At 36.1% G+C, this 13,094-nt stretch overlaps 1 protein-coding gene across 3 annotated transcripts; it reads left to right on the plus strand.

Moving 5' to 3' along the window:
• Positions 1-5,334: 5,334 nt before the first annotated feature.
• On the plus strand, positions 5,335-12,886 carry LOC113300133 (zinc finger CCCH domain-containing protein 41-like). Of its 3 annotated transcripts, none has more exons than XM_026549321.1 (7): positions 5,335-5,704; positions 6,711-6,829; positions 7,300-8,249; positions 8,770-10,005; positions 10,245-10,595; positions 11,616-12,162; positions 12,459-12,886. In XM_026549321.1, exons 1-6 carry the CDS (start codon positions 5,649-5,651, stop codon positions 12,159-12,161), a joined length of 3,258 nt encoding a protein of 1,085 aa, XP_026405106.1. In that variant the 5' UTR covers positions 5,335-5,648; the 3' UTR covers position 12,162; positions 12,459-12,886. The 3 variants fall into 3 exon arrangements, with proteins under 3 accessions (XP_026405106.1, XP_026405104.1, XP_026405105.1); XM_026549319.1 differs by having other exon boundaries at positions 5,336-5,704; positions 8,758-10,005; XM_026549320.1 differs by lacking the exon at positions 12,459-12,886 and having other exon boundaries at positions 5,336-5,704; positions 8,758-10,005; positions 11,616-12,381.
• Positions 12,887-13,094: the final 208 nt, after the last annotated feature.

Raw genomic sequence — 13,094 nt, forward strand, 5'->3', positions numbered from 1 at the left:
CATACGAGATAGTACAATGGTGTACAACTATGTACACACCTAAAAAATCCAACTAATCCAACATCCATACCCACAAAAGAGGTCATCATATATATTATTAAGATTGTAAAATCGTGTATAATGTGTACACACCTACAAAAATCCAACATACATACCCACAAAAAAGGCCTTAAAATCATGAGAGAGCATACTGGTGTACAACTATGTACAAAAATCCATCATTTATACCCACAAACACATGCATATATTGTTGAGATAGCACAATGGTCCACAACTATGTACACACCTATAAAAAATCCAAAAGACAAACATCCATACCCACAAAACAAGTCATATATATTATTAAGATTGTACAATGGTGTACAACTATGTACACACCTATAAAAACCTAACAAATCCAACATACAAACCAAAAAAATACCATAAAATAATGAGAGAGCACAATGATGTACAACTATGTACACATTTACGAAAATTCATCATCTATACCCAAAACATGCATATATTATTGACATATCATGATGGTATACAACTATGTACACACGTATTAAAAAATCTAACAAATTCGACATCCACAACCATAAAACAGGTCATATATATTATTGAGATTGTACAGTGGTGTACAAACTATTTACACACCTACAAAAATCCAAGATCATAAAATCATGAGAGAACACAATGGTGTACAACTATGTACACCCCTACAAAAATCCAACATTTATATATTTTTGAGATAGTACAATGGTGTACAACTATATATACACCTATAAAAAATCCAACACCTGTACATATTAGTGTTTTCCCTAATTTTTGGTTTGTATACATAAATTATAGTTCTGCAAGTGTACAACTATGTACACCTAAATAACCAACATGTGTACAACTATGTACACCTAAATAACATAACATGTGTTGAATCAACAGGTGTACAATTTTGTACACATTAAGAATCAACTTGTATACAACATGTGTACAATTATGTACACATTAAGAATCAATTTGTTTACAAATATGTACACATGTATAACCAAAAGGGATATACCCAAATGATCATATCTTTCCATATCTCTCTCAACCATCAATCAACCAAAAATATTGGAATATAATAGCATGAATGAACTCAACTATAGAATACTAGTAACACAAACTACTCCCTGGATCACTAAATGTTACTTCATTTATAGGCTGCCACATACTTCAAACACGTATGATAAATAACAACAATTTATATTAATTGGCATAAAATGAACACCATAGAGGAATGGTTACAAGGATGCCTGAAAAAATGTACCTCTTTGGTAGTTAGAACTTAGAATACCAATAATAAAGTTGGTATAGTGTTTCCATTGCAGAAAAATTAATGGCACATTGCATGATACTAGAAACTGAAATGGACACTATACATAAGAAAAAGTATTACTCCACGTCTCACAACAATGACTAATAATTGGTTAAATAATCCAACACTGATAAATTTTTTGTTATATGATGACAAATTCATTGTTATCAACACAATAATATACAAACAAAGAGGTATAAACATCATCAAATTACTCAAAATGAGCTACTTCTCAAATATGGGCAGGGCACATAACCGACGTCTGAAACGTTGAGGTGGGTCACAGTTCCTTCTCTTCTCTCTAAAACGAACCCTCACAATATGAAAATTAACTGCATAGGAGACATCGTAAAGCATCTTTCCATACAATTTAGGTAAAGTGTATCCTACACATAAAACACCCAAAATCGAATTACAAAACTATTAACCACAATCAATCTTAAATAAAAATATAAAAAAAACAGTTTTGATTTACCATCATAGACACAAGCTTCTTGACCATCTCTAACTGCATCTTCCTAACTAAGTCATTATCACCCAATTTTGTATCCCTTAAACAATCAAAGATAAATTTTGACACAGTCCTACAAATCCATCAAACAAATGATTTCTGACTAAAAGAGTCAAGTAACAATGTCACATCTATGGATAAGCCTCTTTAAGAAGATAGGGAACAAACTACACAGATATATTGCCAATTAACTTCTCCATAACATGATACAAAACAACCCATACATCAAATTCATATAAACCATGTTCGTTAAAAAGCTATAGGTGTACAATTATCTACACATTAACGATCAACATGTGTAGACCAATGTGCACATTTATGACAGGTGTACAACTTTGTGCACATTAAAAATCAACAGGTGTACAATTATGTACACATTGAAAATCTAACCCATCATATGCTATATCAAAAAATTTATTTGCCATTCAGTACACTTTTATCCTATGCAAGATACATATGTTGAAAGAGAAAAATATCGTATTAAACTTACCAAATACACGACCATTACATCTAGCAAAGAGTGCAACAAAAAAAAAATTCTCATTTTTTTCCTACGTATTTCTTTGTCAAGATATGAAATACATATTCATAATGTTATGCAAGACAACAAGTTCTTTCCATTTAAAGTTTAACAACTTCACTAGTAGTGTAAGTGGTACAACAAGCAAGAAAGCTCACCTCAATACCGTGCATATCAAAATACATTGTCAGCTCGGCTTTACGAAAAAGAGCAAAGTGGCCACTTCTTTTACAAGTTTATCATACAACTGAACTTTTTTGCATTTACATTTTTCCACTAAGAAGGTACTGATATCAAATGAGTTAATAAATGAGACCCATATATTAATGTCCAATACATATAGATGGTTGCCACATTTCTCAATAGACTCATAACAAACTAAATAGACGGTACATGCTTTTATCCTTTCTTGCCCAGTGAATTCATGTCCAACCGAACAAGCATCTTACATCAATAGTTAATAAAAGCAACTATCATATGCACATCGTAAGGTAGGATTTCTGAAGATGTCCTGAGTTTCATAAAGCCAACTATGTCACAACTTTGTCTATAAGAAAAAAACTACTTGATCGCAGACTTTAACAAAATTCTTATTTTATTAGCAAAACTCTGTTTGCTAACTCGAAATTTTGTACACTAGTTAGTTATTGTGATGTGATAAGAAAATATACAGATCAATTTTAAGCTCGGAGGAATAAACATTTATAAAACACAACCTAAACAAGCAATATCAACAATTACGAAATCATACCTTCTACTAACTTGCGAAATCATACCTTCTACTAATCATCATTCTTCGTATATCTTTTACAATAACAATTGTTAAAAACTTAAGATTGCATCCATATTTTCTAGTACAAGGGAAAAAAAAGCAAATACACACATAAACTACAGTTAAAACAAATGAACCACAATGAAGCAAAACAAATTGTAAGCTAGGTTAAGTTTATAGAGATGATCTCTAAGAATTTTTGTATGTGGAGATTTTTATCTCAATACAAAGATTAGCACGGGATGCTTATAGATTTAAGATGTGATCATGAATCGATAAGAAATTCGAACTTAAATCAAATCGTAGTTTTGTTTTCTAAAATGTATGTATATATATATTTAGCCCAATATAATTATTTTTTTGTTAAGTCCAACAGTTTCCAAAATTGATATCAAAATCAATAAAGTGATAGTTCCAACCAAATTAAACGATAAGAATATACTAACTTATCTTCGATGGCTATCAACGATGAAATCTCCAGACAAATTGGCTGACAATTGAATCCGCCAACCTTTTTCCTGAATATTCAAGAAAAGGTACTGATGATGACGATCTAGGTTTCTCAAATTGAATTAGGTGTTTGTTTGATTACCAGATTTACATTTGGGGATTGAATTTTCACTAAGACGAGATTCGCCTTTCAGATTTCTTCATCGGGAGAGCTTTTTCGAGTTTCGACATAGGAAAAAAAATGAACGAAAACTAAATTACGATGAAAAAGAATATCGCATTTCGCTTATGGGTGTTTTTGTCATCATAAAAAAGTGTTTTAGATTGAACCGTTCAGAAAAGGATTAACTCGTTCCAAATTGTGCAAATTTGGACCTCCTAGTACTAGGCTTTGGGAGGCAGGACTAGAATATCCAAAGCCCGGCATATTTGAGATTAAACGTTAATTTCTACGTGAAACTCACTAATCACATCCATGGGAAAGTGACTCCCACCAAACATACTACGAGGTCAACAACCATAAGCTCTTTTTTTTTTTTTTTGATAGGCTAAAACCGGACCCAGGCCCCTATCCAAATCCAGACAGTTGGACTAGTCCCACTGCTAGATCCAACCCCGCCAAACCCCTCTATACAACTAATTTAAATACAAACCTCTATTACGGTGGGGATCGAACCTCTGACTTCCTCCTTACCGGAGTTGATGGGATACCACTAAGCTATGTTCTTGGACCCAACAACCATAAGCTTATCAACCATCCTTTTGGATGCACTAAACTTCGAAACAAGGAAGATTGAACCACTTATCAGTTATAAGGGTACTACAGTAAAACTTCAATAAATTAATAATGTTGGGACTGACAAATTCTATCAATTTAACGAAGTATTAATTTATCGATAAATTAATAAGTTACTAAGTTATTGAAACACTCTAAATTTAAGTTTCAAAAAATAAAAGAAAAAATAATATTTAAGTTAAACTTAATGGTTTCCCATAGTAACAAATATCTTGAGATATTATTTTCAATTCAAATTGATGTGTAATAAATTTTTGGCATAATATAATATAGTATAGTATATTGCATATTATGTGCATAAATTTATATATCTTTTGATGTTAAAAGAAACAAAAAAAAACACAAAAGAAGAGTGTAACATTAGCAGATTAGCTCATAATTCTCATCTCAAAGGTATTAAAAAATCCACGATGACAAACGAGATTCGAAAAGCATTGTATGAGTATAGTCATTCCAATCCAAATTTGACTTAGAGAGAAACACAAAAATGTCTTCTATAAAAATTTAACATACAAAACGATACAATTAAGCGTGCATCAGAATACATCTCAAGCGAATCCAGTTTGTTATAAAGAGACGATCTTATCAATAGCAAAGCTAAATGATTTCTCGTACAATTTGAAAAAGGTACTCCTCAAAGGACTATAAGAAAATCAGAGATAAAGTCCAGTGTTGCATAAACGTGAACAAGAAACAAAAACAAATTTGGAATCTTATTTTAGTAACACACGTAATGCTATTATAATGATTTTTAATTTATATTTCAGTTGGACACTATTGGATACTTAAAATTTTATTATCTTATAAATTCAGCGAGGTTATTAACAAAATTATTTTAACAAAATTATTAATTTATCGCGCATTAATTTATCGAAGTTTTAATGAATGGTCATTCGAAAAAATATTATGTACCCCTTTTGTTCGTCAAAAAGAACCCGGATAAGGAATTCTTAATTTAGTTCGTAACAAAGAAAAAAAAAGAAAATTAATATAAAAAACATATAACAAGAATCCTATTTGGCTTCTCATCTCAGCTTTCCTCAACACCAACAACAACAGCGACGAGAGGGAGAGAATTAGGTTGAAAAACCCTAAACACAGCATTTTACAGAGTAGATTAAAGTTCTCATTCGATCCTTCCGATAATTACAGTTCTGCCCTTGTTCGGGCTTAATGGCGTTTTAGGGTTTCTATTTGTTTGTTCCCTTCTTCTTCTTCTTCAGCGCTCGGTATGAAGAAGAGTGATAATAATTATAGAATATGAAGTTTGATGAATCTTCTTTAACTAGGTATCTTGTGAAGAATCTTCAACCCTTGTAAGTCTTCTTTTTCTCCTTTCCCTCTTTTTCACAACCCTTCTATTTTTATAGAAACCCTAAATTTTGTTTTTATAATTTTGGATTTTTATTCTGATAAGAACATTCTACCTTGAGATATGTAGGATCGAATTTCGTTGTTCTTGAATTGGAAATTCGTTTTACATCTGAAACATATCAATTCATTTAATGTTTATTTTGAGTTAGGTGTTGCATTTCACTACTGATTTTCCTTTGGTATCCTCATTACTGAGCTGAATCGAAGTTTTAAAATCTCTGTCCACTGTATTTTGAATCTATGCTGAACTGTTGTACATGAAAAACACTATGCCCCTATTTAGGATTTTCGCGAGTAGAAGAATTCTGTACCATAGAGTTTGAAAGGGGATGCCTTCTACAGCGTACAACATTATTTCTCTGGAAATGAAATTGAATTTAAGTTTATATGGACCAGAACAATGCACTTGAGGTTTAGTATAATTAGGTTCACTTTCCTCAAGTGACATTGATATCCCCGTTTATGCACATTGTTTGATTGTGGATAGAATCAATTACTTGGTCTATATGCTAATATTCTATGCCGTGTATTCAAATAGTGATAGTCGGTTTCTAAAAAATTAGTTCCTTTTGTGGTTTCATCGGATTAATTCTCTTAGGGGTTACAATTATGTAGTGAGGAGAAACAAATATAGGTGGGATTTAGAGAAATGTCGACTTTAGCAAATTAATAGGCAGCTTAAAAAGAACAGACATAAAATTTTGTAATGTTCAAAAAGAAAATTGCAATGCATGTTTTAGGAAATTTTCGAAACTGATGTGAGTAGGCTTGCAGAATGACCAGAATTATGACGAAACCATGGACGATACAGTTACCTCCATAATCAGGACAAATCACGTTATTTAACTTCATATGCTTGTTGTGGTTGTTGTATGGACTTTGCAGAACTACAATTTTACTATTGTCTGGTATCTGTCCCATTTGGTGATTTTTGTATGGATTTTGCAGGACAGAAGCTGATCCGTTGATTCTTGCAAAGTATGTTGTAGCATTGTTGAAGAAGGAAAAACCTATTAAAGACCTACAAAATCTTTGTGCAGAGAACTTAGTGGAATTTCTTGGTCAAGGTATGTTATGGTTGAGAAGATTTGTCTTCTATTTTGTTTTTCCTATTGCACTCTTCAGTAAAGTTCTTTTAGTCCTACTGTTAAGTAAATGTAGCTGAACTGCCGTAGGCCACCCAAACCCAATTAAACTGTGTACATCATCCCTTTTCATTTTTCCTCTCAGTAGTCTTTTCAGTTTGTAGAAAATCTAGCTTTATAAGATACATTCCTGAGTTCTTGTATGTTTGTAGGTAGCTTTTATCATCGTGTAAAACCGGGTAATCTTGTATGCAAGTATCGAAGCACATGCGTATTACTTATTCTGCAAGCAGATTGTCTTCTATCACAAACAAAAATATTATTCATCTTTTGTTTCTATTCACCACTCCAACAAAATTATGTACAGATACAAATTAGATTGTCTTCTATCACAAACAAAAATATTATTCATCTTTTGTTTCTATTCACCACTCCAACCAAATTATGTGCAGATACAAATTCTTTCATTGCAAATTTGTTCCAAGCCCTTGAAGATGATTCGATTGCATCATCAACTAAGAGTTTGAATTCCCTTGAGCGAGATAAATCATCTTCATCTATTGCTAGAGTGGCTTCCGTAGAACTAAATACATCTTTTTCAAAAACAGAGGAGCTTTCTCCCTCTGGTCAAAGTGATTCCGAGGAGAATGAAATCAGTGATGATGACGACGATGATCGTAACCACAAACACCGGAGGCGGGAAACACGTTCCGAGTCTTCTGAGAAGGATGTGCCAGATCAACCTTTCAGAAGACAAAACAGAAAACGTAATAGACCTTTTGTCAATGGGCACATGTTCGGCGAGAATGATCCCCAATCAAGTGGAAGCCAGGGACAGTATAACCCAACTTCTATGGTGATTGATCAGTCTGGGAGGTCTGAGAAAAGGCGTCTTGGCTTGGCACCTTTACCTCGAGGTAATTTTGAATCAAACCAGAGAGGCAGAGTAAACCAGGCACTTCGTGGTGAGGGTGGTTCTCGCACAGATCTGTCCATGTCGTTAAATCGTCTTCCCGGTGGTAGAGGAAGGGGAATGACCTCTGGCCTCTGGAGCCAACATGATCCAAGGTTCACCCCTGTAGGCACACTTGATTTTGCTTCTCAAATAGCTGCACAAGGACCTACATCTGGTCTGTTTGCAGGAAGGGGGTTGCAAAGTGCTGCAACCACACAAAATGCACCTTGGGGTGCATTTGGGTTAATTCCTGGAATGCCCAATGGGGGTCTGGATGCGCTTCATCCACTTATGCAAGGAGCACTTAGGGCGCCGATTAATCCTCCACTTAATATTGGTATAGCCCATCAGCGGTGTAGAGATTTTGAGGAGCGTGGATTTTGTCTGAGAGGCGATATGTGCCCGATGGAGCATGGTGTAAACAGAATCGTCGTCGAAGATGTCCAGGTATTTTCTTTGAACATTCCTTTCAATGCGAATACTTTGTATTCACCTGGTCATTCGTTTGTTTCGGAAAAGATCCAAGTGAACTAAACAATGCCTGGGAGATCCGTGGTTCAATGTCTAAATTCGTAATTTATGTTGCAAAAACTTTGATAAGTAGATTAGATTCTGGGGGACTTATTTGTCTTGGTTTAACAACAGCCAATTGTTGGCTGGATATGCTGAATATCTAATCATAGCCTGCAATCTTTGTCATTACACCCTTTCGGGGATTTCAGGCCTTGCAATTAGTACATGTTGATCTCTCGGAGTACCCAGGTATCAGGGTCAGCTAGATTCACCCTTGTTCGTAGCAGAAAAAATTTAAACAAATGTAATTAAACGGGTTGCTCCCAGGAAATTGCTTAAATGTGTCTCAAGTTTTTACGTTTGGCCTTCAAAAGATGGTCAGTTTATATTTATGCTAATGGGTTCTTGAAACTTGCTAGTAATTTTCTTCGACTAATTGCAGAGTCTTTCACAGTTCAACCTCCCTGTTTCGGTTCCAAGTGCATGCCATTTAGGAAAACCTACTGGATCAGGAGCGTTACCTACAGTCAGTGGTGCTTCAAACCTGTCATCAAGTAGCAAGGGTTTACATGGTAAAAGTAGCATTCCCGGGACAAATGGAAATGGGCTGGGCATGAATGGGGTGTTACCTGTTTCCTCTAGTGCAGGGGAGGCTGATTTGTATGATCCCGATCAGCCGTTGTGGAATAATAGTTCTCTTGAAGCATCAAGTTCATTCCTGAGGCTTTCTTCGCCAAAAAGTAATGAGGCTGAAGCTTTATGGAATACCGATCCGTCAGATCGCCGAAATTTTACATTATCTGACAGTGTTAGTAGTGACTTCATAGGGAGAAATATTACCTCTTCTGATGGTTTACAGGGTACCAATTCTTCTGTTTGGGGCTGGATCGGGAGTTCTGGAAATAAAGCGGAAGTGTCGGGTAAGAATGAAAGTGCAGCAGCTTCCTCAGGGTATCTTGGAAGTGAAGCAAAAGAAGATCAGGTGGAGGGGTTACTACCTGGTGGTTCAGGTAGTGTTCGTCAAAGAAAATGGACTATTCCCAAGGATGTTGGTTCAAAAGTAAAGATTTGTGCTTCTACGTCAAGGCAGCAATCTGATCCTACCCGTGTTACAGAGAGAGCCTCTCAGAAAGCTCAGCGCACCCTATTTGTTAATGGTATTCCCCTTAAAAGTAACAAAAAGGATTCCCTCCTTTCACATTTTCAAAAGTTTGGGGAGGTTATCGATATTTATATACCGCTTAACAGCGAGCGGGCTTTTGTCCAGTTTTCTACAAGAAAAGAGGCAGAATCTGCCCTCAAGGCACCTGATGCTGTAATGGGTAATCGCTTCATCAAACTATGGTGGGCTAACCGAGATAGTATTCCTGAAAACGGTGTTGGTGTTGGTAATACCACATCTATGGCTCCCTATGGTCTCGTAGGTGCTTCTGGTCCTCCTCGATCATCTAGTACTGACAGAGGAAAGGAGAATCTCCCGGCTGTAGCACTGAAGGTTGGTGCCATGTCTGTGCCTGATACTTCAGTACCGGTAGCTGTTAATGCAGTAACAAATGGTTCCAAGGACATACCATCACAGACGAAGCTGGAGAGCTTGGAACTTTTGAAGGAACAACTGCGTCTAAAGCAGGAAATGCTGGATCAGAAGCGGAATGACTTCCGGCGCCAGTTGGATAAGCTTGAGAAAAAAGTAATGCTCGCCTTCCACATATAATTTTTCTGGTTCAAACCTTACGTTATCACTGTTATTCACTTTTTTTGGTAAAAAGGGATAAACTTCTGCGACTACCTTCGTCAATCGTTATAATTGTTGGCCCATTGCTTATAAATACATGAGAATATAGGACCCTAAGCTGTATTTTATAAAAATAAAATGTGTGAACATCTTTGTATATGCAATCCTAAAATCCTGATCACGAGTTCATGCAGGCCGTTGTAGTGAAAGGTGAAGCAACAGCCCAGCAAATAGGTAAGAAACAGCAAGTGGGAGCAGCGACTGATATTGTAAAATCTGTAACTCCACACTCAACGAATTCTAGTAAAGCTATGTTGAAGCCAGGAGTTGACAAGTCTCAAGATATGAACAGTCTTGGGGAGAATCTTTCATTTCCTAGTTCTAAAATAATCTCACCTGCCGCGGTGCAGTCACCAAGGACGTTGTTGCCAACAAGTCATCCATCAGTGGCAGGAGGGAGTTCTTTTTCAGCGAATAGATTCAAATTGGACAATCGTCCTACTACCTTTCGAATTCTTCCGCCTGTTCCTGCTGATTTGGCAAATGTAAGTTTCTCTTTGCATTCGTCAGTCTGTCTTTATTCCAAAGCTATCAGCCACAAATGCTAATTAAGGCCACGTGTGCCTATCTGATACTGCCGACATAACTGAGAACTTAGAGACATAGATGCATTGCATGACAGGAAAGGTCGGTGATGCATGCTTCTAGTGATCCCTTTAATGGATGAACTACAAAAGCTGGATAAGAGCATTGTGCACTGGTTGACACTACAAATATTCAAAAATATGGTAGTTAGGGGTAAAACAGTAAAGTGTAGGTCAATTGTCAATTGGTTATGATTTAAGTTGTGTGCAGGGCATCAGAACCCTCCATTTGGTGATTCTCTCGATTGAAGGGCGTCTGCAGTCCAAACTGCTTTCGATGCGTTGCGTCGCTTTTAGAATTCCAGTGTCACTTGCCACGTTTCTTTACATTCAGATCTATAAACTTCCTTCATAATCTAATCGGTGCAGGCCATCAGAACCCTCCATTCTGTCATTCTCTCGATTGAAAGGCGTTTGAAATCCACACTGCTTTCGACGCCTTGTATCGCTTTTAGAATTCCAGCGTCACTTGCCACATTTCTTAGCATTCAGATTTATAAACGTCCTTGATAATCTCATATGACAAGTATAGAATGTTACAAGAGCTCCTATATTCCTATAATTCACAGTAGCTTATACACGGTGCCTACATAAAGATGGCATATGTTGACCTATAAACCAGGTTAATAGCCTGTTGGGATACCCTATGTACTTTTCTCCTCCTAGAAGCAAATAGCACTTGCTTGTGACCTTTGAGGTCACCTCTAGTGTGATCCATCAAATTTGTGGACGATGCACTTTGACGACTATTATCTCCGATTGCCTCTAGTTCTTTTTTCATTTTTAATCCCCAATATATAATTGAATATTCTCCATATTTGTTCGTCATGTTTTCATTTTTTCTCGTCGCCTTCTTGGAAAATCTTTGCTTATTAGACTATGCAAGAATGCCACCTCAAGCTGACGTTTTTATGTTTCTAGGTTGCTGTATTGAAGGAGCATTTTTCATCATTTGGTGATCTCTCTACAGTTGAGGTAGAGGATTTTGAACATTGTAATGATTCTGCAAATCCTGAGCTATCTGACAGTCGCTCAGCTCGTATAACTTTTACAACACGTCGATCGGCTGAGAAGGCATTTACAAACGGTAAATGCTTGCAGGGCCATAATTTAAAATTTATGTGGCTGACGACCTCCAGTAATCCCACTAGCAGTAGTGGGAGAGAAAGTTCCTCTACTTTCACCACCAAGGGTCCCCCAGAGGCTGAAGGCCGAACTGGGAATGCGGTATCTGGAGCTTCAACATCAACTACAGGTATATCAACACGGCATGTTTCTGACCCGGCTTCTACCTCTGGAAATGGAGAAGCTGTTAGTTCGGAAGAGGTAAATGGTGGAGATAAGCCTGTGGGCCTTGTTGAAGCTTGCGGGGGCAGTCCTACTGTCATGTCACCAAGCCAGAAGCAGTCACGTAAAGCTTATGATGTGATTCATGAGGATAGTCATGATGTGAAAAATGCAGAATGAGGTGAGTGCTGGTACTGTTGCTATATTTATTTTTGATTATGTAGTCATGATGAATGCAGATGCGTTGTAATCACTATCATATTTAACAAAAAGGAAATGTTATCTATTTATTAGGACTAGAAAACCCCAACTATCTCTTTTTTGACACGAGGTTCTCCTTTAGCCCTAAATTTTGTATTATGTGCAGTTTCTATTGTAACTATTTTAAGGTTAGTTTCCACTCAGAATGAAAAGATTCTGATATCATATCAAGTAGATAGGAAATGTTCCCTAACTTCAGTCTTTTTGCTGCTCCAGTTGACAGCGGTGTGGTTTAATATTCAACTCTGTTTCTCCTGAAAGGAGGAGCCTGGACAGACGAAAGGCCTACCAATGCTCCGCGACTAGTCTTAGGTACAAACAATCGTAGCTTTTGAGACCCGGTTTTTGAAGGGTTCCCAATATGTATTTTTCTTATCCTATATTTTTTTACATCCTAAAAAAAACGTCAAACCACAAAGTGTTGTTAACACAAAGTGTTAACCTTGCAAGTATATGAGTGAAATATTAAGCTTATATATGAATTAGCCATATATATATTAATGATACCAGTCGATTCGTCTTTAATGCTGTAAGACGATTATATTTTTTGTTTATAGTCTAGCTCCCATAATTCCTTGCGCCTATAACTTCTCAAAGGTACCAAATAATTATGATGTTCTAAAGCTGCTTTTAGTGTTTCTTTTCTTAGTTGTTTTGGGGTGGGACTTTGTGGAAGTGAATGGATGTGATTAAAACATATACCTAAAAATGCTTTGAAGTTTGATGAATTATGGGGATTGAGCTGTTTTATCATTTTAATTCCAAGTTCCTAAAAATAAGTTAAGAAGGGTACTGTGTAGTAAAGACTACAACCAAATTGTATGTAACGCTTCTATGGCAAATCAACATGGT

The sequence above is a fragment of the Papaver somniferum genome, chromosome 7 (assembly GCF_003573695.1).
Source record: "Papaver somniferum cultivar HN1 chromosome 7, ASM357369v1, whole genome shotgun sequence".
Taxonomy (NCBI): domain Eukaryota; kingdom Viridiplantae; phylum Streptophyta; class Magnoliopsida; order Ranunculales; family Papaveraceae; genus Papaver; species Papaver somniferum.

Coding starts and splice junctions, on each gene's coding strand:
- LOC113300133 (XM_026549319.1), top strand. CDS start 5,649: ATGAAGTTTGATGAATCTTCTTTAACTAGGTATCTTGTGAAGAATCTT. Junction 5,705..6,710: donor GTGAAGAATCTTCAACCCTT/GTAAGTCTTCTT, acceptor TGGATTTTGCAG/GACAGAAGCTGATCCGTTGA. Junction 10,596..11,615: donor TTCCTGCTGATTTGGCAAAT/GTAAGTTTCTCT, acceptor TTATGTTTCTAG/GTTGCTGTATTGAAGGAGCA.